The sequence below is a fragment of the Falco cherrug genome, chromosome 9, assembly GCF_023634085.1.
Source record: "Falco cherrug isolate bFalChe1 chromosome 9, bFalChe1.pri, whole genome shotgun sequence".
Taxonomy (NCBI): Eukaryota; Metazoa; Chordata; class Aves; order Falconiformes; family Falconidae; genus Falco; species Falco cherrug.
The window spans coordinates 6,300,985-6,326,774 of NC_073705.1; the positions used below are offsets into that span (position 1 = coordinate 6,300,985).

A 25,790-nucleotide genomic window follows, 5' to 3' on the forward strand; every position below is an offset into this window, starting at 1 on the left:
GCTAATAATCAATGTTTTTTAAAAGCTTTATGTATTGTGTTTAATGAGAATAGAAGGATCCTGAAAATCCACTTTTCTGCCTAGTTTCATTGCATTTGGCAACTTAGTATCACTAAAGAAAGCTCTATTGCATCGTCTCTTACTGCATCCCTCTTGCTGGGGAATGACAGTATGTGTGTGTACACGCATGATGTGTGTTGAGTATATATATGTGCATATAAATGCAGTTGCTTTATTTCGAAAAGTGTCAGCTTAATGTTCTCCAATTTCAGTCGCAGTCCTTTCTGGAGGTCAGAAAACGTGACCTCACATGTGCTGCTGTGATAGAGTAGTTTTTTCCTTTCAAACGTTAAAGCGCACAAGTGGATTAATATGTTGAAAAATTCAAAGCTAAATTGACTGCAGTACAGCATTTTCATCTGTGTAGCAGCTAATATTGGGTGATGACATTTTCTGTTCAGTGTAACGTTTGAAGTATAGATTGGACTTGTGAGAGGAGGGCTGGCTGGCAAGTTGTACCTTTTGCAGCTGTCGTGCGCTGGTCATCTGCATCCTCCTCCTTCCCCAGCCCCTTCACTTGCTGTGGCGTCGGGTGCGTGGGCTCTGCTCCCTGCCAGCCTGCTCTGGGAGACGTGACCCGCTGCCCAACGGCAAACACCCTACCTGGGATGGCTGGGGTTTGTTAGCATGCTAATTTGCTGCTTTTTATACCTTTCCTGTTGTCTCAACCTGGCCTGTCAGTTGTTGGTTTTGCACCACTGTTCTTTAAACACTACATTTTGGAAACATTTGTATTTACAAGCTGCAGTGCAGCACTGTTGTCTTAACGTTTTGACTGACCCTAATTGCTATGACACATGTAACTAATGATGTTTTGTACTTTCAAGGAGTGCACTAAAAAGGTGATGACATATGAGTTACTGAATAAGGTACTGTGCAACTTGTGCAGTAGAGTTTGTGCAGACCTTATGGAGCATAATAAGCAGTTTTCCTGTGCTCGTACTTGTTTCCCGTCAGACTGGCCTGTCTCCAGCACTGGGGCTGCATCGCATGCTGAGGGTTCAGAGGGAGAGAAAAGCGGCGTGCTAAACCCATTTCTCAGCTTGAGGAAGCCTAATTTGATTAGGCTTTGGTTTGATTCTGGTGACTTGTGGCAAATATATCGCTATATGTGTGTGAGAAAACTGAAAATGGGTGTAAAATTAAAAAGAATTAGAATCTCAGATTGCCCTTTTATTTTTGTTTACTCTTCAACCACGGTCTGATTTATGCTTATTGGAGCCTTTGAACTTCAGCTCCCTTGAAGAATCTCTAGTCTATTGCTTTTTTGATGTTGCTTGAAGGGGGTTGGGGGTGTGTGCGCGGGTGCATGCGCTCACATGCTATGGTGCTCTGGGCAATTTCACTCCAGAGCGCTTCCCTTCCTTTGTTTAACCTATGACCTGTGAAAACAAGAGTTAATCAAAAGTTCTAAGGTAGCTAAGAGGAAGGGGAAGTGTTTGGTTACAAATTAAATATGAGCAAGTCATAAGCCATAAATCTTCAGTAGTGCTACCAGTTGTGCTACTTAAGTTGCATGTGGTACAGAAAGTTTTTGGTTATAAATCCACCCTCCGTTTCTTTTGGAGGGGGTGTTTAAAGGCTGCCTCGAGGATTTGCTTTTTTTAAGAAAAAAATCCACATATTTTCTTTTTTCCTTTTGGCAGAGATCTAGAAACAAATTCAGATAACTATATTTCTTGACTACCACCCACCCCACCCCACCCCCAGTTTTAACTGGTCACAGTTTGGTCTAATAAAAGCAGAACTGCTTGGAGTAGTAAACACGTGGAATAAGTGATGAAGTAAAAGTATCAAAGATGGCAGGATAAATTAGTTTTCTAATGCATCCAAAGCTTTCAGGGCGAGAAGGATCCTGAATTCTGCAGTGGCAAAGGAGGGAGGTGAAGACTGAAGTGAGATGACCTATGTAATTTACACAGTTCTGTGGAAGGTTTGTTTGGTTTATCTTGTCTTGAGCAAGAGCTACACAGATCCCTGTGTGTTGTATTGGGTTGTGTCTGCTTCAAATACCAGCTGATTTCCTCAACTTTGAAACTGTGAAGCTTCTCTCCTCAACATAGGAAGGTATTCTTAAAATAAGAAAAAGCAGCAGCTATGATGAGATGCTAAACCATTATTTGGAAAATGTGGATTAAAATAAGGAAGACTTAAAGGACAATCATGAAGTTCATTATAAGATACTAGTGAAGAGAAAAGGGAAAGCTGACAAGGAGTGTGCAAGTATAACAAATACGGCTATACCTTCCCTTTTGTTGTATGGAGAGTTTGCTGATGTTTTGACATTGGGTGAATATGAGACTTTTGGGGCTATTTTTATTAGAATCACAGAAGCTGGTTTCTAGGTATTGAGCGAAAGAGTTGAGATGGGATTGGCTGGGGTAGTCTCACGGATAGAACCTACAGATTTGTCATGTTTGGTGTATTGTGGTAATAAAGAAAACTCCCTTGAATCTGTAGTGGGATAAGGTTTAACTGTGAACAAACAGGCCCCCGACAGGACCCATAAGTAAATCTCTGAAGAAAGAGCACAACCTGACCTTGGTTTCAGAGCCCAGCGTTGTCCCTGTTGGGTACACGGACCGTTCCTTGTGAACGGTGCTGGGAGTCCAGTCCGTCCTCACTCGTCGCGCTGGGGCTCAAAGTGAAGTGCAATTCCGGCAGGTAGAAGCTGAGGTGACTTGCTTTTGTTTATTGCTTTTATACTGATGCATACATGATAAACACAACAATATTTTAGAAGATTCTCATTTTAATTCTGTATGTGTAGTTTTGCAGCAAGGCCCCTGAGCAGTTAAGTAGAACTTTACACCTTCCTTGGAAAAAGTTTTGGGTTCAGGGAGCTTTCTGCCTTCTTGGTTTGCTGTCTCTTCGAACTCTTCTGATAGATGCCTTGCAAGGATTTGTTTACCAGGTTCTTAATCTCTACTTAGCAGATATGTTTTGAGAGGATTTCTTGTTACTCTTGTAATGGCTTTTAACTCTGCTGAAGTTTATTTAACTAGACAGAAAGAAAGAAACTTATCTTCTAACTAATCCTTCTTGATTGTTTACAATATAATGCCAAACTTAAATGCTGTTTAAAGTGGTAATTGTCTGTCTTTCTGCTCTATTCTAATACATAGTTTGCAAAGATGCTTAGAGTATATTAATTTAAACGATAATACTGTCATATAACACAAAAAGTTAAGTTGCTTATCGGTATATTTTGATAAGCTACTTACATTTTACAGTAGCATTTGCAGGCTTCAAACAAATGTTCGTGATGGAGAGCCATTCACTTTATCTGTCTCGTATATAGCTTCTCACTTCATTTATTACTAAAAGCTGTACAGTTAGGAACCGTGGGGCACTCAATTCTTTATAGTTGTCAGGATGTAGTCATATTTTATAAAAACTTTAAATCCTGTCTAACTATATCAAAATAGAATCCATTTGCTTCAGAAAGCATCTGTGATTAAAAGAAGAATCAGTTTGTGCGTCACACAAACTTGCTTTCCTATCTGCTGCAGCTGAGGAGAAGTTCCTTGCTGGTATTGGAGCTGAAAAAGGAATTGAAATGAAGAACTGTGTCATGAAAATAGGGCACAGAGTCGTACCAAAGCATACCGTAGTGAAAAGTAACGTCTTAGCTGTCTGTCTTACTTTGTGGAATGGAAATGTAATGTAAATGAAAAAAGATGTGATTTTTCAGCATGTTTGTCTTTTAGTTTTGTTTCTTTATTTCTTTTGTAAGTTGAGTGCAGTTTTGCTGAAGGTAAAGTTTCTATTTGACCTAACTAAGGGCTGGGCTTAATACAATGATGGAACAGATTTGACAACAGTTAAAAAATGAGATACTGGTTATGCGGTTTAAAAAATGCAGTTGTATCATGATTCAGACCAAAATAACTGTCTTCAATCTACTAGGACTCTCAGCAGCTGTACAGATTCAGATACAGGCATTCAACAAATACTTTGGGAAATAGTTATAATTAAAAATGTTCCACCGTACGTGAACATCAGTGTGGATTTATCTTACAGGTTAAAACCTTCCATTGGATTTGTATGTTTGTTACTGACAGGGTGAGAGGGAAGGTGAACTCCCAGCACTCACCTGCCTGACAGTGAAGTTTCTTTACAGCTGGTGCTACATTTGATGCTTGGTGCCTACAGGTGGCTGGAAATGCTGGGGAAGAGTAAATACTGAAGCTCAGTCCTCAAAAGAAAGGGATGCTTCAACCTTCTGGTAGTGTTCGCCTTCAAATGGAAGGTCTGATGTGGCTTTCCTAACAGATATTTATAAAGTGTCATGTCCAGTGGAGGCTGTTGTTAGGATGCATCTGTACAGCAAAGGCCAGCAATCTTGAATTTATTAACTGAGATTTAGCAAGTTAAACGTATGCTTTTTCTTTTTTTTTTTCTTTTTTTGTTTTTTAGTTACCTCCCGTGGTTTGAAGTCTTTTATAAGCTGCTCAATATCTTGGCAGATTATTCAGCAAAAGGACAGGTATTATTCTAAAATACTAACTCTTCTTTTCCCTGCCCCAATATCAAATGTGGGAGTGAGGATGAAAACAAGCTGTTTTAAGAAGTGCTTATATCAGAGGTGACCATGTGAATTATTGATCTGTATGGTGCAGTAATACAGAAGATCATATTCAGCCAAGCTGAAAGCTTGGCAAGTACCTTTGAAAAGTAAATATGCTTTAAAATTATTTTTGGGAAAAGATAAGGGTCAAGAATGTGACTGTGGCTCCAGCATAAGTTATTAGTTTCTCTGCAGTCGCCCATACTGTGCAGGCTTTTTGATTACCTGAACTGTATACAGCATATCCGTGCAATTCCTGTATTGCAGTTTCATGAGTCTTTGATAGATATCTTGTCCAAGTTTACTTGTCCCGTAAAGTAAGTGCAGAACCAAGCTTACCGATGCAAAATACTTACCCACATAGCATCATCTAGCCTAAGCCCTTCAGATGTGTTTTGCTTTTAAAGCAAAACAAAGAAAATTCAGTCTAAAGATAGTGGAAAAATTGTGAACTAAATCCTTAAAATTTGGTTCTAGGTTTTTAAATGATGATTCATGATACAGAGAAAACACATCTATGATTGCAATACCTAGCCTAGTTGCATGTGCTTAAAATATTGCGAGTATAATCTTCCCAGTTAGTTTGCTGCTTTGATTTATTACCATTTAGTGGTAATAATTGTATTTTGCATTTATCAAAATCATTTGCGTTTGAGGTAGAATCACTTAAGATCACATCTTTATCTAAAATGGTTTAAATACATTTGGCTTTACCCTCAGCTAGTGAGTTGTTATAAAAAACTTGCAGTGAAAACTGGCTTGCTCTGAGTTGAGTAACTGTGTAGCGCATAGGTTGGTGACCCAGTATGTTGCAGAAATATGTAGAAATACATACGAAAAAAGTATTCTAAAAAAATCAAGTTATAAACCCCAACTGTCAGAGGAAACTACACTTATTTCTGTTCATAGTCTAATATATAAATCTATTTCATATTTCTCATGCAAATTCTCTAAGCCCCCAATTCCACCAACATTACGCTTGCCCTTCCATCTTGGAGTTGTAGCAATACCTACTTAGTATTTCTTTTTTTTGTGTGTGTGTGTGTGTCCCTCTTTCTTATTTCAGGATAGTCAAAGGAGTGAGCTCCTAGAAACATTTCATAAACTTACCATCCCTGAGCCAGGAACCTCTGTTCATCTTGGAGTGGTAAGTGAAGTGGGAGAGATGTAAACGAAGGTGTTTAATTTTCATTACATATCATAATAGAGGAATGTCAAAAGCAATTCTCCTTTTTGTAACTTGGTACACAGATGGTGTTTTCTTGTGAGGACGCAGAGCTGTGAAATTCCCCTTTTCACGTTTGGGGCCCTCTGTTTCCCTTTCCTTAACCTCAAATGTCTTTGAAATGCTGTTCTTTGGTTGGAGGAAGATTGTGTATATTCCCCATGGAAATTTCTCACCATATCGTCTGTGACCTGCGAGAGGTCACAGAGCAGCAACATGACATTTATTGCCCGCACTTCCCCAGAACTCCTATATCTGGCAAGTATGCAAGGGGGACAAGACTGGGAAGCAAACAGTCACGTACCTGTCATGGCAGCTTTTTGAGTATTAACTGTTTATCACATTTTCTGATTCCTTCTTCTTTTCCTCCCCCCAAGAAAAAAACTTGCACAAAAAAGGATTTATTTCATTTTTATATCTTGTGAGAAAATTAATAAAAGAACACTGAAGGAATAGATGTGGGTTTTTATTGATGGGGTTGTATTTTGAATTTAGTCTTTTGGGGGTTTTGTCTTCAAATTCGTTTTTGCAGAACAATCTTGTGTTCCAGCCTGTAGTGAAAAAACACTGAAGATGCACGTTACTGCAGTTGCCAATTAGTCATTTAGAGTTCACATGGAAACTAGCGGTGTGTGCAGCCACAGTTCTCCCTCTCATTTCCTTTACTCTTTCTTCTAAAGTACTTTTTGGCAACAAGCAGCTTACTCTCATCACTTCACCCTGTAATGTCAGTCGACAGGTAACAGTTGTTTGGCCTTGCTAGGTCACCAGCTGGCAGTAGAAATGTCCCAGTCCTCTTGAGGCTAGCTCTTTTATCAACAGCATCTCTGTTTAGGGGACGAGCTGTCTCAAAAGGCAATGATCAGTTGGGATATTTCGTTTTTTTCATACCAGTGGTTTCAAGGAATGCTGCCGGTCTCCCCTTGTCTCAGACATTTCATGGGTGATGAAGCAAGAAAGGATATAAAAAAGCAGCCAAGGGACTGTTAGCTGTGGTGTCTTTATGCATTTTATTTTGGCTGTTTACAAGTGTATTTTGGGGTCAGGGTGAGTTTCCTATATATGATACAGTTGCGTATGCTATTCCTGTATCTTTGCCTTGCATCTTTTCAACTAAACTAAAACAGTGATATATCAAAAAGCAAAAATTGTGTTTATTATGTCTAGTGTCTATATTCAGTGTAACTGTTACACCCGCTTGCTATTTCGGGTTATAGACTGTTGAGAAAGCACTGAAATGTTTGAGATGTATATGCAAGAAAATTGTGTCAATTGTGGAACTATTCCAAGAATATAACAGCCTTAAAAGCTTCAGTAAGTAATTAATAAGTAGCCCTAAGACAAATTGTGAAAGTCTTAAAAATACTATAAATTGTATACAACATTGATTTACAAAAGCAGTTTAGTCGCATTCGCTCTTTTCCTTTCCCAAAGCCCTAACTAAGAATCATGCAAGTCATGCGTGATCAGATTGGGAACTAGAGTGAACTTGGTCTCTTGGAATGCAGACAATTAAAAAACCGTAACAGTATAATGGATTATGAAATTGCAAGGCCAGTGTAGTCTTTCAAAATGTGTTATTTAAGGCGTATAAAAATGACCTAGAACTTAAGCAATATTTTCAGGTAAGTCGGATCAAAACTTCAGGACGCGTTTCTCAGTAAATTTCCATTAACTTCACCATCGTCTTGAATGAAACTTCCTGCTGCTGCAAGTCGGAGAAGGACCTGCTTGCTGCTGTTTCCTGTAGTCTGTCATGCAACCTGCAGTGGGCTGTGAAAGATGGCTTGAATTATAGGCTGCCTTGGAGTTTCCTTGGCATATGTCATACATTGTGTGAGTCTGTCTGTATCAGCGTCTCTGAAGAACAAAAAAAAAAAAAGTAATCTAACTTTTCAGGAACATTTGATACTTTCTATTTTAATGCATTTCATATTGCATGTGTGATCTGAGAATCCATGCTTTTGAAATCCATGATAAAGAAGACATGCTGGTAGTTGGTAACAAATGTTCTGTCATTTTTACTTAGTTGAGCAACTGCTATTACTAATACCAAGCATTAAATTTAGATTGCTTTTGACAATATTGCAATAATCAATTTTTACTCTTTTTTTAGCACTCTTACTTTACTGTGCCTGACATCAGGGAGCTTCCTAGTATACCTGAAAATGTGAGTACTCTAGAGGACTGTGCACTTAACCATTTCTATTTAATGTCAGCAGCAAAATAGATAACAATTGTTACTTCTGTTTGGCCTACTAATAGATTATATTCTGTAAAATATTGCTGGATGTTGAAGTGAACTTTAGGTGGTTAATTTATAATAAGTATTGGGCGGAAAATGTTATGTTGCTAACTGCAGGAGTACATGACTAACAGGCCTTTTGAAGTACAACATACCAGTAGAATTTAATGTTTGCCATTTCAATTAAGAGAAGATACCAAATGAACAGGAAATTGACAGCATAATTATCTTAAGCTGTAAGTCAAGATATTTATTTTAAAAAATATAAAGCTTTTATTAATATCACCACTCTGTTATTACTTGCTCTTAACATTCCATGATTTCTTGGTTCTGATAAGTGAGGGAACTTGAAATACACATATATAGTTTTAGTCTTCACAAAGTTGGGAAAGAATAGTGATTTGGTAACAGTGTGTAACAGTGTGGTGGTGTTTCAGACCACAATCATGGAGTTAATTTGTGTGAAAACTTGCTCACTACAATAAGTCTATGAAATTCTTGAAACTAATCCTAAGGCAGCTTTGTGATTGTCATTTGAATGAGTGCTGCGGGAGTCATCCTTTACGTAAAAATGCAGAATTATGGTAGAAAGGAATTTCATCCACTTCACCAAGACTTTATGTCAAAAAGAAGACAAGAATCTGTTGAAGTATTTCATCTTTACAGATAATTTGAATCAGGGTTTGTTTTCTTCTCGTAAGTTCTGAAGAACTGCTGTTTTAAAAGAAACTTAATAATTTCACAACTAAAGAAGCAATTGGTTTTTCTTCTGCATCCAGACTGACATTTCCTTCTCCCCTTGCTCTCACTGTTCACATAATTTTATTGTTTTCTTGATGTGTGAGACTTGAGCACAACATGAAACTAAAGCTAAAAACTAAACTTGGGAAGTAGTTGTTGGAACCTGCTGGAGAGATAACATACTGGTTTGAAATGACTATTGTTTGAAAAAATGTTTCAATATTTTTTATTCATTAAAGTGTTACGGCTACTTATTAAGTGAAGGCAAGAATAAAATCTTGATAGTACCTTCAGTGTAAGAGTTTGATGTTCAAACATCCATATTGCTGGTATTTAAGGAAGATCAAATACCACTTTGGTATTAATTTGCCTCATTCTTTAAGATGCTGTGAGGATTCAGATACCATATATCCTTACATAAAGCATTTTGTTTAAGTTCAGATGAATATCTAGGGCCTTTGCTTTAAAGGTATAGTATTGGCTGTAGTAGCTCAGGCAGTCATTCTTTTCTTTGTGGTAACATCTTCTGTATCATAGCTACACAACAGCATTCAAGAGCTGACAGTCTGCATTTGTGATTAAAAGCTGAAATGTATTAAGGACAAAGTAATAATGGACAGATTGATACGGGTAGAAAAAAGCAGATCTGCTAATTGTACAGTGAAACTCTGCTGAAAGAAGGACTTAAGAGACCACTAAAAATGATCCACTTGTTAGATGGCTTTCTGAAAATGTCAAACATACCTGGTTTCTTTAGGTCCACTCTTTCAGAGATGTTTTAAACCTCACAGAGTTGTCTTCTGTGTGTTTCAGCATGCCTCAGCTTTCTAGCCAGATGATAGGTCTGTGGGAAGACAATGCTGGCATTTGCTTCTCTTACATACTCTTTAATATGCTCCTTCTATGTCTCTTAGCCAAATTTCTATGCCTGACATCTCAGTTTTCTTTCTCAAATGTTTTGCGGTCTGCCTTAGCACCATATACCTTAATTTATGGCATGAAAAAAAAGGGAATCGTCAAGACATTTCATCTTTTTTGTGGATGATTTGTATAGCAGTTAACATTTGGGATTTTTTGTTTCTGTTTTAAAATATTGTTGCTAGCTTTTCTGTGTTGTAGGCTTTTCATACTGACATGTATCCTGTCAGTAAATTTGATAATGTGCTCTCTCTTCTAAGGTGCTTTATTTTTGTAGAAATGTGATCCATTAGGAGTAATTAAAGAGTCAGTTCCTGAATCTTAACCAGCTATCAAATCCTGTCCTAATCCAGACATGAAGTTACTTGTTTATAGGGTTTATATTTTATGTTCATCTCTTCTATGGTAACCATCTCACACTTTAACAATTTTTGTTCAATAAGCCTCAAATCACCTGGAGAGCAAGGAAGGAAGTTCTTTTTCCATTTTGCAGACTGGCAAATTGGAGGACAGAGCGAAATGAGCTAGTAACAGTGAGAAACCAGTGGCAGGGATTAAAAATAGATCATCTGCCTTGGGCCTGCTCTAACTGACATGGAACAGCTTAATAACACAGTACATAGTACAGGCTTCAGGAAGGATAGCTGTATTTATGCTCTGTTGGTTATGTCTGCTGGTGATGTTGTGTTATATTCAAAGGTATGAGTCGGCTTCCCAAAACATTTGAGCTGGAGACATGATGAATGCTCGTGAATCAAAGGCAGTTATAAAAGCAGAGGCCTTGGGCCAGAAGGAGTTGGAAACCCTTTGAAAGCTGAACGCTCAGCCTTCATGGCAGGGAGTGCCATGTGATGCTAAAAAGCATCCACTTTGAGTCACTGAGTGGGGCTGATGTGCCTCAGAGGGAATGTGGCTGTTTTGCTGCAGGTACCCTGTGCAGTGATGTCACCGTGAAGGATGGACTCTGCAGTGTCAGGGGTGACCCAGGGCACCTCTGGGAATAGAAGGGGAAGGAGGTTTCGTTCAATTAACAGATATGTGTGCCCATATAGATAGATATATACACACACAAAATTAAAAAGCTAGGGCTCATTCTAGGAAAGAAAAATAATAAAAATCAAATCCATTGGTCTAACTGTTGCAGTTGGCTGTCTTCTATTTCTCAGGCATTTTCTTTTTTTTTTAATAGTGTAATTTCTTATGCATCCGTTAATGCAAGTTTCATGTAGAGTTGAAGCATACTAGGAAATAATACAAGGGCATTAAATGAGCATAAATCTTCATGGATTTTAATCAATTGGCATGATTTATTCAAAATTCTATGTATCTTATCAGTAATTACATTTTAAAACCTGTATTAGCAAAAGTTGTAGTTCGGCCAAACATTGAAGTTGTGTGTAATGATTAATGGAGAGCTGCACAGAACTCTGTTTGGAATGTTAATAAACTTCTGGGAATGATCTGTTTTCATGCCAGATCAATATGTTTAAGGAGTCGTGAAAACATTTAGCATGGACACTTTTATGTAACAGCTAAGCATTCTCTTTTTTCAGAAGACTTAACTTATATGAAAGATTCATAAATGCATTGTGACTTCAGAAATAAATTGGGTTCGTTGCAGGAAATACAGTGCCAGTCTAAATTTCCTAGTAGTATCTGTTGTGTTTCAGAAATACCAGGTAAGTTAGCAGTCTGAAATGCTGACGTTTTCTTGGTGGTGATGTTCTGGTGTGGTTTTGTATCACTGAGTCCTTTATTTCAGAATGCCTGATTTTTCACTTTATAACTTATGTCTTTTGCTACCTGTTTTTCTTAAAATCACACCCTGCCCCCCCCCCCCCCTTTTATTTCTGTATTTACACTATTTGATAAAGTGTATTGTCATCATTATTTTGTTCTCCTAAACAACAGCATGGCATTATAAAAGTGTGTTAGCTGCATACCAGATTACCTAACCTATGTTAGATTTTGGAAGTGTGATATTTTAAAGAAAATGAGCTTCTAAATAAGATGAGGGATTTCCTATAGGAGGATGGAGTGGGAAACCTGACTCTGTTTGATGGACTTGTCCTAATAGGAAATCTACTGAAGTCTTGTAAATGAAGCTGTTCAAGAGCAGTCCAAAATAAGTGACCTATAATCCATGTTACTGTGTTTGAGCTTCACTCTTTGCTGAAGAGAGAGCTCATCAGTTTGTTCCTTCAGTGAGAAATTCTTCGTTAGATGATGGAGGAAAAGTACATTAATTCTTTTTTTTATCTCAAAAGTTAATGTGCGTGTGCATTTACTGGTACGGGACAACAAATGATCCAAATAGGTGAGTGATACAGGAATGAACTTTCAAAGAAACGTAAGGGAATTTTGTAGCACTCACAGTGAGTTTTGAGAGAAATAGCGATATCTGTTCCCATATTTTATTTTGAAAACCCCATGTTTTACTCCCCCAAGAAAGGCTTAAATCCTAGGAAACAAAATACACAACAATTATACTGCAAATTGGAATGCTTTCATTTGTATTTATTTAACTCATTCATGGTTTTGTCACTTACGAGACATGTCTTTCAAAATACATGTGTAAGTCCCAATTTCATCTTCAAAGATGACAGCTTTCTTATAAATAAAACTTAGAACTAACACGTGAATTTCCTTAGTATCAATACATTACCATACAGCCCACATGCTTCGCAGGTGTCATTGACAAATTTCTGAGAGCAAAGACTAAAACCTTGTAAATCTTTCCATCTGAAGGTACGTTTGACTGTCACAGCCAATATTTCACCACGATAAGCTTGATGAAAGAATAATTGCAAATCAAGTTCCCATGTCTATTTTCCTCTCACTAGTGGCTCCTGTTGCCTTATAAACACGTCCATGCACAAACTTGTTTACATCTGCAGGCAGAACGTAGGGATTATGTGCCTCTTTGGCCATGCCCCTAATTTGGGTGGCATCAAAGGGAGTTCAGTGCTACTTAAAATTTCTTTTAATTCACACTATTTGCAGTAATTGTGTCGTCATGCACTGTGTTTTGGTGTCGTAGAAAGATGGGTGAGAGGGGGAAGATGAGCCGTAGAGAAGACAGCTTATGTTTAGACAAAAATATCATGCTAATCAGCACAGATGGGATGAGAAATACAGAAAAAGTACATGATAGTTTAATAGGTTTTTGGCAAAATGTGTTAGCTTTTTTTTTTTCCCCCTCCTTTGAATATACCTGCTGTGGCTATAGCTTTTCCGTAACAAAGACCTGAGTGGTTGTTTTATATTAAGATGTTTGAAGCTAACCGTAACGAGCTTAGTTCTTATCTACATACTGGTACAGAAGTCTTCCAAATACAATGCTTAATTTTTCTTTAGTTCTTTGTGTTTGGATGGCAAGCTGTGGAACATATTTTTGCACAGTATGAAGCATCTTGGCAGACTTCTCAGGCCAAGTATTGGTGGTTTTAGAGTTATCTTTGGATCTGTCAAAAGTGCTAATAGGCTTTGTTGAGCTTCTTTAAGTTTCTAAATCATATTTGCTTTTTGCTTTTCTGCACTTTTTTATTTAACGATGATTAAGATTGCAGTTGAATTCATGACTAATCTAATTTTGCTCTCACATGTGCTTTTTGTATAAGACTGTCTTTATCATATAGCAATCCTTTCATATCTGTAAGAAGCTATTTGGAAACAAATTCCCTAATTCAGCATTTTTGGATGTATTACCTTTTCCTCCATCACCCCCCCTTTTTTTACTTTCTGTGTTTTAAGAAGTGAAGAATATCCTCTATGCACAAAAATCCTTTTTTGTTTGCCTTGCAGTGTAAAAGCCCCTCATTCTAGAAGAGCGTAATACATTTTGACCAAGTTACATACATGGTGGCTTTCTAGTTTTGATAGTAAAGATCTTAGGATCACATTCTGCTGTTTATTAGAAGGCATCTTAAATATTTAGTAAATGATACATGATTCATGCCACTGCAGTATGCACAGGGCAATTATGTTGGTAATGATGAATGGATAACGTTGCTGGCTGGTGGGATGATGTGGGGGATGAAGTGGCCATAGCTTCTTGTGCAGCTTGCTCTTTTTTTTTTTCCCCCCATTTAATTCAGTTATTTACAATAATTTTTACATAGTTAATTTTTAATCTTCTGAAGAGAAAAAAACATGGAAGAAAGCTGTGTTGCCTAGGAATTGTATGTGTCAGGTTTCGGCGGTGTTGCCTGCTTGTTTGTAGTCTGTGTCTTGGTCTTTCTATCTAATTTAAAGGCAGATTGCAAATGTGCTTTGCTTACAGTATTCTTCTACTGCAATTGATTTTCTTTATGCTGTATTAACATACTGATCGCTGAAGAAAAATTGGATGTTTGAATCCTGCCTGTTCATCAGAGATGGGCAACCACTGAAATTATGAGAGAGGGAGTTCTCTGTCTCCTTCCTCAGTTTCCCCAGCCCCCCAAGGAAGTGCTTTTTGTCTCCCACCAAAGGAAATGTGTGTCTGAGTGCACACAGTGAGGAGTTCAGACAACCTGTGTAATGTTTTTAGCTTATGTGTTAAATGCCCATGTGTATTTCCAGTTATCAGAATTGTCCTAGCATAGACGGAGCTTACATTTGAATTTGTTGTATTAGAATTGCCCTCCAAGAGAGCTGGTTTTATTGTTGGGTTGTGAGATTTTTTTTGTCCTTTATCAGGCAGCTTTGAAGTTGCCATAAAAGTGACAGAACATATTTTTTTCTCAGAGAAGTATCTTGTATTGAAGAAGCTATATGCGAAACATCATCAATTTTATTATTCCAAGACTTAGCTCCCCAAAAGTTAGGGGAAAGATGTTGCAATTAAGAAGTACTCTGACATAAGATGACATACTGCTTTCTTTCATTAAACCACTTACTGGATGTAGTGTAATAGGAGGATGAAATCTCGTTATTTTTTTTTTTGTTAAGGACGCTTGTTTTTGTAATGTCATGAATCAAAAATTATTTTCTCTCTTCCCAGAGAAATCTGACAGAGTATTTTGTAGCAGTTGATGTCAACAACATGCTGCATCTCTATGCCAGTATGCTGTACGAACGCCGCATCCTCATTTGTTGCAGTAAGCTTAGCACTGTAAGTAAAATGCAGATTAATTCCTTCTATTCACAGCACTTTTTTTCAAATGACAGTCATATATAGGAAATGATCTGATGATCTCCAGGGCCCCTTTTCAACCCCAGCTATGCAACCTCAACTCAATTCTGTGGTTCTGTGTTGCTTTTACTGAACTTCTCTTGGCCTCTAATGTTCAAATGAAATGGCTTTTTTGGGTACAAGAATTCTTGAGGTTGCTTGGTACAAAAATGTACAAACATTTATGCCTTAGTAAAGTCCCTCTTTCGTAACTTAGTTGACAGGAAAAAAAAATAGATAAATGATACTGTCAAATGGATGTTCCAGTGACCTTCTCTGGGTAGGCCAAAGGAGTGGACTAAAATACATTGACAATCCACACTTTTCAGTTTTGTTTGATAAGGTGTAGCCTTAAGGATACTTAGGCTCCATCAGGTGTCTAAGAGATGAAAGGTATCGAATACTCTAGAGTACTCACTTCTAAAAATGGCTGGACATCAAAACAAGCACACCGCATGATTTAGTTCAAAGTTAGATGTCATGCATTTCAAGGTTTATCAGTCAATGAAATTGTGATTTTCTTTATAAAAGAATTGTTAAGTTTTTGTTCTGTTTGCTCTGTAAATGGTTATTGATTGCTTTCCTTTATGAATGACGAGTGTAAGATGGTTTAACTAATTTTGCTTTCTAGTGCTATGGACTAAGTCCTTGAGCGGTCCTTTCTAAAATACAAGCTTTCATTACTGTATGTCCATGACCTACTTTGTGTTTGAGATTAAAACTGCTTCATGGAAATGTGAATACTATTGAAGGCTGAAATTATGTACATAAAATCATGTAAGGATGGCCTGTGTATACAGGGTGAGAAACTGAGAGTGAGTAAGGCTTCATACTTAATCTCAGAAGAACTATTACAATATTGTTTTGAAAGGTAAGTGAAACTAGGAGAGTTAGAATGATCTCTGGGACCTATTAGTAATTATTAAATGTTTACAATCAATCCCTTAGTTAAGTGAAAGAATTGAAATGTTGTGAAGTTTAATACTACAGAAAACTTGTAAAATCTTAAGTTTTCTGTCTGCCAAGTGTTCTATGTCCTCTGTATTAAAACAAGAAAAAGTAAATCCAGACCTGGTAATTGAGTAAAATGAGAGGTGTTTGTTTCAGAAACCTAAAGAATGGAAAGAATAGTAAATTATCAGAGAGGAGAAAAGACGAGAACGGCTATCCAAAGCATTTCAAAATTTGTGTGGTTGGTTGGTTTAATCTCTCCCTTTGTGACAGAGCCTGGGAAGAAGAATTACTTACCTGTCACTTTGCCTTCCTTAATGAGCCATTTCACAAGTAGCGTTGTGTTTTCTTCCCTATCTTTCTGCTATTTCTCTTCCTTTTGCCTCTGTCCAAGATAAAAGCATGTCTGGTTCTTCGGTAGGGAGGGGTATTCATACTGTGTGTTCTTATCTTACAACTTTATATATAAACTGCTCCAAGATTGGAGTGACAGTGTAAGACAGGTTTGAAGTGTTGGGCCAGAGCCAGTGATTCCTTGCCTGCACGCTCTGCTCTGCATGTTCCAGCAGTAGGAACAAGCTGCATTATTTTATTTCAAACTGTGCTCAGCGGAAGCCAAGACCTTGTAACTGGAAATGTACCAAACTGAGAATTCTCAAAGTAAAGCGAGGGTGGTGTGGTGGTGAGAGGGATTGGTTTCTTTGTTTTTAATTTTTAGGTTTTTAACAAAAAGGTGGAAGAGACCTATTTGCGGTTAATTTCTTCTAACTTTGAGAGACATGGCATGCTTCATGCTTAAGGCTTGAATTTAATATGAGGTGAGAGAGAGAAAATGAAGCAGTCCTGGATAGAAAGTCTTTCATGGTGAAGTGAATTCTATGCTGTAATATATCATATCAAATTCAAATTTTGATTTGAAATACCCTTAATATAGTTAAGTTGAATAAGATTTAGAGGTAACTGAATGAGGCTGTGTTTATTAGCTATCCTAAAACTATGTGTACTGAACCTATGGAAGAATTATTATTGATTTCTTGGATTTTTTTTCTTTTTTCCATCCAAAAGGAAACTCAGTTTCTAAAAATGTTAAAGCAATTTTTCACGTTCTGTTTCTTTATGTATTCATGAAAAGCCAGATATGAACCAAAATACATAAAAAAACCCTTTTGCTTGGCAGAAGATCACCTGCTGGTGGGAGCATGCTGTTGCAAAAATGAAATGAGCTTTCCTTGCATCCAGTATTCTCTCTTCCATCATAACTTGCTCATGCAGCCCTGCTGCAACAAGGCATGTTAACTATTTGTGATAAGGACAGCAGCAGGTTGCCTCTCATTATAAAAAAGTGGCTTTCATGAAGCCTGATGACTGTTAAAAGACTTAAACTGGTGAATTTCTGTGATGTTTCTGTTTGGCTCCATCATACTGAGGTGTATTTCTTTACGTAATTTTTCTGTTATTTTTTGAGTGTTAGTACAAAGCAAAAAATACCATTCTGATGTGGAAACCCTTTTGTTCCTGGGAGTTGAGAGCTTCCCATGTCATTTCTTCCAAGTCACAGAGAGCTGTAATACACAACCTGTTATTCTCTGGTTGGTTTCTGACATGCCTTGGCGCTCAGAGGATAAGGAAATGGTGGTCCTTAAGAAAAGACAGCACATGATTAATAGCATTCACCAAATGTCCTTGTGATGCAACATAGGTAAGGGCTTGCACAGGTCTTGTTCTACAGGATCTTACATGATTTTAAATGTACGAGCTCTTCCTTCCCAAGAGCTCTGTTGCTGTGTTATAACCTGCCAGTATAGATCTTGACCTGCTTTTGCAACAGCCCGGCTTTCAGTGCTTAGTTCTTAGGTAGCTTAGTCTTAAGCTTTCTACTTTGTTTTTAGCCCTGAATAATGCAGAGAAATGATCTTACAAACATGCAGAAGGTGGTCATTTCTTCCAGTATATATTGCACATTTGTAGCGATGTACTGCATCTGTAAAGCAGTGTGGTGCATATGCATCAGGAGAGAGAGTAAAATGCACTGGGAAATGGCCTGTTGATCACTTTATAACTTTTATATGTGTGACAAAATCCCATTGTTTTAATTTGCTCAAATAAGGCTTTGAGTATTAAATATAAAACTGTGAAAAGTGAATTAGGGAGTCAGTGTCTCTCTTACATAGCTATCTTTTTACGTTCTCTAGCAACAGCTGCAGGAAGCTGAGGTAGTGGAACTAATCTTATTTCAAAATGCTGGATTCCTGTAGTTTTGACAGTTGGGCATTTCTCAGGCTGCCTTATTATTAAGTGCTTGTTTTCTGTATGGCAATCACTAATCAGGTGAGGTCTCCAGCAAATATGCTATTTCTTTTTTATGAGCCCTTATCTTGGCGGAGTTGAAGGACAGTACTGGTGCTTACCCATGGTAGTAGGTTATTTGAATTCATGCCAGATAGCAAGGTGGGAGTACATCTCAAAAATAAGTGACAGGTTCTGCTCAGATGTCTGCAGTGTTGAGCATTATGTCTGTTTAATCTTTTCGTGCTGAGTTTTAAAACCAATGGGAGGGGGGCTTGGAAGGGGCCTCCTTGGATTACTGAGTTCACTCCTCTACAGCGGCAACCATGTTATATAATAACGTCAGGAAATAATCCATTTGATCCTCACAGAAGCAATTGTACAGTAAGAATTAAATTTTTAAACAGTATTTTTTCCAGACATCTTTTTGATTTGGAGAACAGAAACAGAAAACATAAAGGATTTAGGAATATAGAGGAAAAACTACAGTGGGGAGGTATATCCTTTTTTTCTGCTGCATATTTTGGAGCTAGGCTATGGCTTTCATCTAATCTGTGAGAGAGGAGCATCTTTTCCAGTAAGAATAATACAAAGGTAAGTTGAGATACAATGGGATAGGGATAAATCTTTAGTGTTTTGTGAGTCATAAACGTAGACTAAATTAAAGGTTTTGTAGCTTTTTTTTGGCTTTAATTAGTGTCCCAACATACCAATATTTCCATCCCATATGGACCATAAAATAATGTTCACCTGCTAATAAAATACTGAGAACGACTGAACAGGTGCTCATTCAGGTACTTGCTGTACCCAGTCTGCTTCCCAGGGTGCTATTTCCTTAGGACAGTGGTTCAAATCTGGTTTAAATTCTTGCGTGTTCTCACTTAGGGAAACACGTTATCAGCAGTGGGGGGCTGTGGAGCTTTGTGGACCCTCATGTTGTGACACTTGCCAAGTCCAGCTCTGCTAAGGTGAGGAGTGGCTGTGTAGCTTTCATGGGAGATAAAATGAAAACCTAAGGGATGTTAAAAGAGGGTCAGACAAGACTGCCTCCAGATTTTATCAATATTTCTTGAGACAGTTTAATGAAATTGTGGAGATGCTGGAGTGGGTGTTAAGATGAATGGAGATGAACCGGTACTATTTGTGCAGATGAATGTCAGTAATTAAACAAAATTTTTGGCCAGATTATCTGTGGTTCAATATGGTAGAGAACTGGTAAAGAATGTAGGCCAAGAGATGGACATGATAGACAAGACAGAAATCAGGGGTGCAAACAGATTTTGTTTGCAGCCCTGGTAAGTGGGATGACTGTGCAGCAGTGAGCAGCTCAGTGAAGAGAAGCTTCATTGCTGCACACCACGATGCAGCTGCTGAAGTCTGAAGAAAGTAAGATCAAAATGGATTCTGGAAAAAGAAACACAAGAAGAAATACAAGTCTGAAGGATGATATGATCTGGTTACAGAAATTTCTATTTGGAGTTGAAAACTGGGTGTACTAGCATTCTCCCTTAAAGAAACTACAGTTCTTTGAGCCATAGTTTTATGAAGAAAGTTGAAACCTGTCACTATCAGAACTAGAACAAGTGAAGGCAGAAGCAAAGGCTGCTGGGGAAGAGTAAATACGCAAAAGAAATCCATGCCTCAAATCTTAACAATTGTTAAATATCTAGATAAGATTGAACTATGTTGAATTCTTCAAAGCTGTTCAAGAAATTTTCATGGCATGGGACAGTTTGGTGGTCTTGAGGGTAAACAACTGGCTAAAATGTTGAGGGGGAGAAAGTTGAGAAAAGTTTATGGTTTTTCTAATTCTGGAAGTTGCTAAGCAGTCCAACAGTGTTCTACTCTGGAAGCTGTTCAATGTCCTCGTGAAAAATTATTTTTAAAAAGGAGAAAAAAAGTAGCAGTAATTTTGTTGCATAGCATGGATAAATGTAAAATAATGCTTATGGGAGAAAACGCTTCTAACCATGTAAGCAATCAGGGTCTGAATAACTCAAGTGATTATTACCACTCTGAAAGAGAAAGTGGAGGTTTTTTAAAAGAGAGATCCATCGATCTATGAAAATGCCATCTTATTACTCAGTTGAAGGCTTAGAAGCCAAGAAAAATTATTATGAAGAGAGAGAGAACAAAAAAGAAGGCGTAGTACCACTAGATAAGTTCATGGCTTGCCCACATTGAGCACGAGTTCTTATCTACTCCAGATAAAAAATGATAAAGTAAAAGAATGAAAAGTATAGAGAAGTGTAACAAGAGCAAGTAAATAAAGAAAATAATCTCTCAATTATGGAAAGCAGAGTAGGATCCACCAGTATCTTTACCAGGCTAAGTAGAGAACTTGATAGAAATAGAGAAAATCATGTATGTCTCTTAGAAGATAAGTAGGAGATACTTTTCTTGTTTATTGTCTCAAAATGCTCAAAACTCAGAGCACACATTAAAAACTGTGAGGAAACAGGCTCAAAATGAATGGATGGGGCAGCATTTTTTAATGTATTTATTTGAATTCATTGACACACAAAATGTTAGCTGCAAGCTGGTGGTGGTAATGGAGAAAGTGGGAAATACCAGTTTTATTGATGAATGTTTTAATCAGTGGTTTTAATAATTTGTTGACCACTGTTGGGCAGAATACTGGGAGGCAAGGGGGTTTTGATCTGGCTTAGTAGGCCATTCTTTGTCTAAGGTTTTCCTTGATTAGGTGATAGAGTGATTTGAACTCAAAAGCATTATTAAACAGACAGATTATTCATATGTATTAGCCACAATAATGATATCTCTCAACTAGGTACAAAGTATAGCTTAAAATTCTGGCTTTTCAAACTGGAGGAGTTTATGTCTGATATTTTTGTCATTAAAGTCCTGTATGGGTTTACACCCGGCACACTGGGTCTTGGGCTCTAAACAGGTTTTTTAAATCTCTGGCTATTTTGAGCTGTAAATTGCGAAGTATATTTTGGTTCATCTTTATAGGCACTTTTCTGTTTTTGAAAAACACCTGCTTGCAAAGCTCATACCTCACCGTGGTTCTTATCTGAACCGCGCTGCAAAGCACAGTAATTCTCCAAAAAATTCCATGTTCCCTTGGTGTATTCTCATTGCTTACCCAGATCTGTATTGTTCAGAGGCTTAAAAATAGCACATGAAATATGTGCCTGTCTTCCATCTTCTTGCCTAATGACCTGCATTTTAATCAGAAAACCAGGTTCTATTACTTAGAGAAACAGAATTGGAATTACATAAAGGCTTTGGCATTGAAAGTAAGCCAAACTACATCCAGAGTTAGAGATGATTTTCCCTGACATGGAGCCTTAAGAGACTGTATTAGCTCTTCTAGACCATTTTCTTTCTCAGTCGTGGGTTCCCTATGAAGAGGTGTATAATTCAGTAGTCTGTCTTAATGGAAATTAATAATAATGAGGGTCATTATTTATTTTTTTTTTAAGGTTACACCACATCTAACTGAATTAGGATTAATGTCACCATTTGCCTTTGCTTAGTTTCATCTCACACAACTTCAGGGCCACCACAAGGACCTCAGTCCTTCAGAATTTGTCTTTTTGGCATTTGTAAGCAGTGTTCTCCCTCCTTCCTATTGTCCAGACAAGCATTATATGCTCGATTTCATTGTATCTTCAAATAACTGGTAGGCTTTTGTTGAGTATCGTTTTCAAAATGGGTCTCACAAGTGAAACACGTAGTAGTTGTGCTGGGTATCATTTGAGATTAAAAGACACTCTAAACTGCAAAACACTGTCAGGGTGGATGTGATTGCCTGTCACCTCTCAGTCCTTTCCTTGTATGTGTCTCTTTGTATCAGTGTTCGGATTAATTTATTTTCTGTTTTTCCAAGTGCGTGTGTGTGTATTTTGTGGTATTTTGACTATAGTTTTGACTGAGATTTCTTATTGAGGATTGCCACCTTCTCCATTTTAATATCCTTAGTGAATGTGACAAATATCCTGCTTATTTTCTTTTCCAAATTATTAATTATCATTTGAAATAAGATTGAGAGACATAATTTCCTCCAAAGCTCTGTGATGATTCTCCCCATGGCTTGACTGGCACTTACGTTTGCTGTTTGTGATCTTTTCCATTCAGTACCTGCTAACAGCAAAACTATTCTGAATGAGTTTTTAACAATATAACTGAGAAATTCATAGGATCCAATGATTTGGTGAAAGGCAATTAGATAAAAATCCCTTTTAAATAATAAAAATCTAGCCAGTGAGTTTAGTATGACATATTCTTAAGAAACATATGCCACATTTTTTTCAATTTCTGTTTTAATTTCAGTGCAGCTTTATGGTATTTAATGAATGGTAATTACCAGGATTGGGGGATTTGCCTTTACTATTTTTTAGTTCTCATTGTGTTTTCATTTCCATGTTTCTGTTGCTTTGTAGAACACTGGGGGTTTTTCTCAGGTTTTCTTTGTTGAATGAATCACGTTCTCAGCTGTTTACAAAGTCAGTCAAATGACAACCACCATAAAGCAGTCATCCTTCACCCACCAATACCTTTTTTTTTTTTTTTTTTTAACAAGAATGTTGTATATTTGCTAATAAAGAATGTTGATATGAGAGCAGAATGGATAGGGTTTTTTGTGCTAACTTTACCTTTCTAAGCTTGGTTTTTCTTTTATTTATGATTCTGTTTTAATATGTTTTTCAGTTAACTGCCTGCATTCATGGGTCTGCAGCTATGCTCTACCCGATGTTCTGGCAGCATGTTTACATTCCTGTTCTGCCCCCACATCTATTGGACTACTGTTGGTAAGGCTATATTTATGTGTGTATGTATATATATATATTACATATATGTATATATATCACTTACATTCACAACAGTTTTCACATTTCTGTATAGCAAGTCTTAAGTCCTCTTATGATGCAACTGTTACTCTAAAAATATATCAGCATATTAAGGAAGCAACTGACCTAGTAAGTAAAAAATTTATTTTCATGGCAAGATATAATGGTCTAGCAGTATGTTGAAATACTCTTAATACGGAATGCTACAACTTCGATATTGTATAATTAAAATCTCTTTTCAGCATATCTGTGTTAAATGTTAAAATTTGAATTAAGACTCCAACAGAAGAGAATACAGTGGAGAAGATACTCTCTTTTTTCTGCTTCCCTGAACTTCTCTTGGGGATGGGGGAAAGCTATTCATTTTCCTGCAGTGATCTTTTATTACCAGTGTGTGTTTAGAACATGCTATTTACCTTATTTAGGGGAATGAATGTAAACCTTTCAAAAACTTACTCGTTATTGTGATGTGACAAATTTTGGCACAGCCCATGCACAACCTCATATAATGACAAAGCTGGCCCTGTTTCGACCAGGAGCTTGGAGAAGCTGCCGTCCTGAGGTTCCTTCCAGCCTGCTCTATGATTCCACACTGTCCAGGTGGTATAAGAAGCCTCATACTCACTGTAGGGGTCTGCAGGTTAGCGTGTCCTTAGCGTATGCCTCGGGCTCTGTGGCTGATGGTTCAGAAGCCTGCCTACAGCACCCCTCAAAAAAGTCTCACAGTTGTAACTTTTTTTTTTAGTGCAGAGTCAGTTTAACCTGCTCAGCCGTAACATCACCTCTCCCATTTGCTGTGCACAGGAATAGTGGATGAGCACTCTGAGTAACTAACAAAGAGGAGGTTTAAGATGCTGCTCTTTCTGTTATCAGGCATGCTGCACATGCTCAGTTTGTGTGACTTGCAGGTGGGGTTTTTTTCTTCCCTCTGTGTACGCAACAGGGAGATGAATTTTGCCCAAAATGAGTGGCCTTATCTTAGGCTTCCTAGAGAAGTTAAACTTTCAAGCCCTGTTAGAGAGCTTGGATTTATTGCTTGAGCATGCAGGGACGGAAATAGTGAGGCCAAAGCTTGGCTGGAGTTTGAGGGATGTAAAGGGTAACGAGAGGCTTTTACAGGCTTGGAAGCAAAAGGAGAGCACAAGGAAAACATGGACCTGCTGCTGCATGGTCACACAGTCAGGTGATGAAGGAGATGGAAAAGGGTGAGGGACTCAATGCCTTTGTCGTTCCTGGCAAGCCCTGCTGGCTGGCTTTCGGGGCTCCCCGTGTAGCAGAAATGCTTGTGGGAGAGTGGTGCTTAATGTGCTTTTGGAGATGGTTTGGAAACATAGAAACAGCCTCCCTCTGCCCCCTAGCATTTTAAAAAGTCCTCAGAAAAAATAAACCCCAAACTTAAACTTACTGAATCATATGATACCATATTTTAAGTGTAGCTCTTAGTGTGGAGGTTGGCTAGTTTTTTTTAAGAAGGTTAGTGTTCTGTGTGACGCTTTCCCTGCATTTAAGCAAGAGCAAGGAACCAGCCAGGATAACTCACTTTAAGTGAAGTGCTAGGAACTGAAACATGCAGATTTAAAGGAAGCTTGTTCCTCTGCAGATGATTTAAATGTTAAGTGTGTGCCTATGTCGAGGATACACAGAATGGGATCTGAAAACTGTTATCTCCTGTAGAAACGAACGTTCAATTTACTCACTTCACAGGAAGGGCAAGTTCTAGTCATTTGCACTGCCAGCAGGTGCCCTTTCTCTGCATAATGGCCTTCGCATGTGTAATTAACACATGAAGGCTGCTGCTGCCAGCTTTTTCTTCAGGTACATGCTGCTAGGAGTTTTCAGGACAACGATGTGGACCACAAGAGGCTTTTACGCTGGGTTTGAAGATGAGGATTTCATCGACTTTCTGACAAAGACATGTTAAAAGGGGCAAAGTCCAGATCCCACAGTTGGGAGCAGAAGTGCGCAAAAAGCAAACACTTGGGCAGTGTACCCAAGGAAATAAAGACACAAATCACTGAGCTCTACTGAATGAATTCTTTCATGGTGTAACACCCTGTCCATATAATGAATGAGCCAGCTAGTGTGTGAAAAGTATGATTTTAAAATGTTTAATTATTAGGCAGATTGCAATTACATGCTCACAAATACAACAACTGATTACCTTAGCCAGATATGAACTTTAATTGGAGAGGTAGCTACACACACTATAATTGTTGAATAAGTCAATTTAACAACAATTTATGTGCCATAAATATATTTCTCAAAATAGAGTCCATCTATTTTGTAACCATGTGAACTTAGAGACATCATTTTTGCCTAGGAGGACTGAGAAATCAGTTCCGTGCTCTCTGCTTTAAGGTAGTGTTACCGCGTATTGGTGTTAATCTCTTGGGGGAAATGACCTGAGATTATTTAAAATAAAAGTGTGTAATTTAAACTATTGCTTGGTTATTTCTTTTGAAAATGTGATATATGAATTTTAAAGAGCTGAAATGGAAACAAAATTTAAAGTAATGAGAATTCTTCAGTTTTTATGAATATAGAATATCATGTTCATTTAGTTGACTGTCCATTTATTGACTGTTCTGTGTGATGTTTTTTGAATCTTCTCTTTTGAAAATCACGAAGGGTACATAGACTGTTACTTGTGATCTTTGAAAGTTTTTGAAGAAATAATCCACCTGTGATTATTTGCTTTTAATGTTTGAGTTGTGGTGGAAACTTTTTGTATAAAGGAAACTTCTAAGGTCCCGACTGATACACTGACAACTCCATGGTGGTTCTATTTCCTTGGAAGGGAAGGGGTCACAACACCCATTGGA

The 25,790-nt window shown here is 37.7% G+C and overlaps 1 protein-coding gene across 5 annotated transcripts in view; it reads left to right on the forward strand.

The window, feature by feature from the left end:
* The window catches only part of DENND1A (DENN domain containing 1A), a 216,845-nt gene that overhangs the window by 85,180 nt on the left and 105,875 nt on the right, over nucleotides 1–25,790 (forward strand). For all 5 annotated transcript variants that reach the window (XM_027809324.2, XM_027809326.2, XM_027809325.2 and 2 more), the window contains 5 exons: nucleotides 4,480–4,549; nucleotides 5,697–5,777; nucleotides 7,972–8,025; nucleotides 14,744–14,854; nucleotides 22,829–22,929. In XM_027809324.2, coding sequence (XP_027665125.2) covers nucleotides 4,480–4,549; nucleotides 5,697–5,777; nucleotides 7,972–8,025; nucleotides 14,744–14,854; nucleotides 22,829–22,929 — 417 coding nt within the window. The remainder of the gene's footprint in view (nucleotides 1–4,479; nucleotides 4,550–5,696; nucleotides 5,778–7,971; nucleotides 8,026–14,743; nucleotides 14,855–22,828; nucleotides 22,930–25,790) is intronic.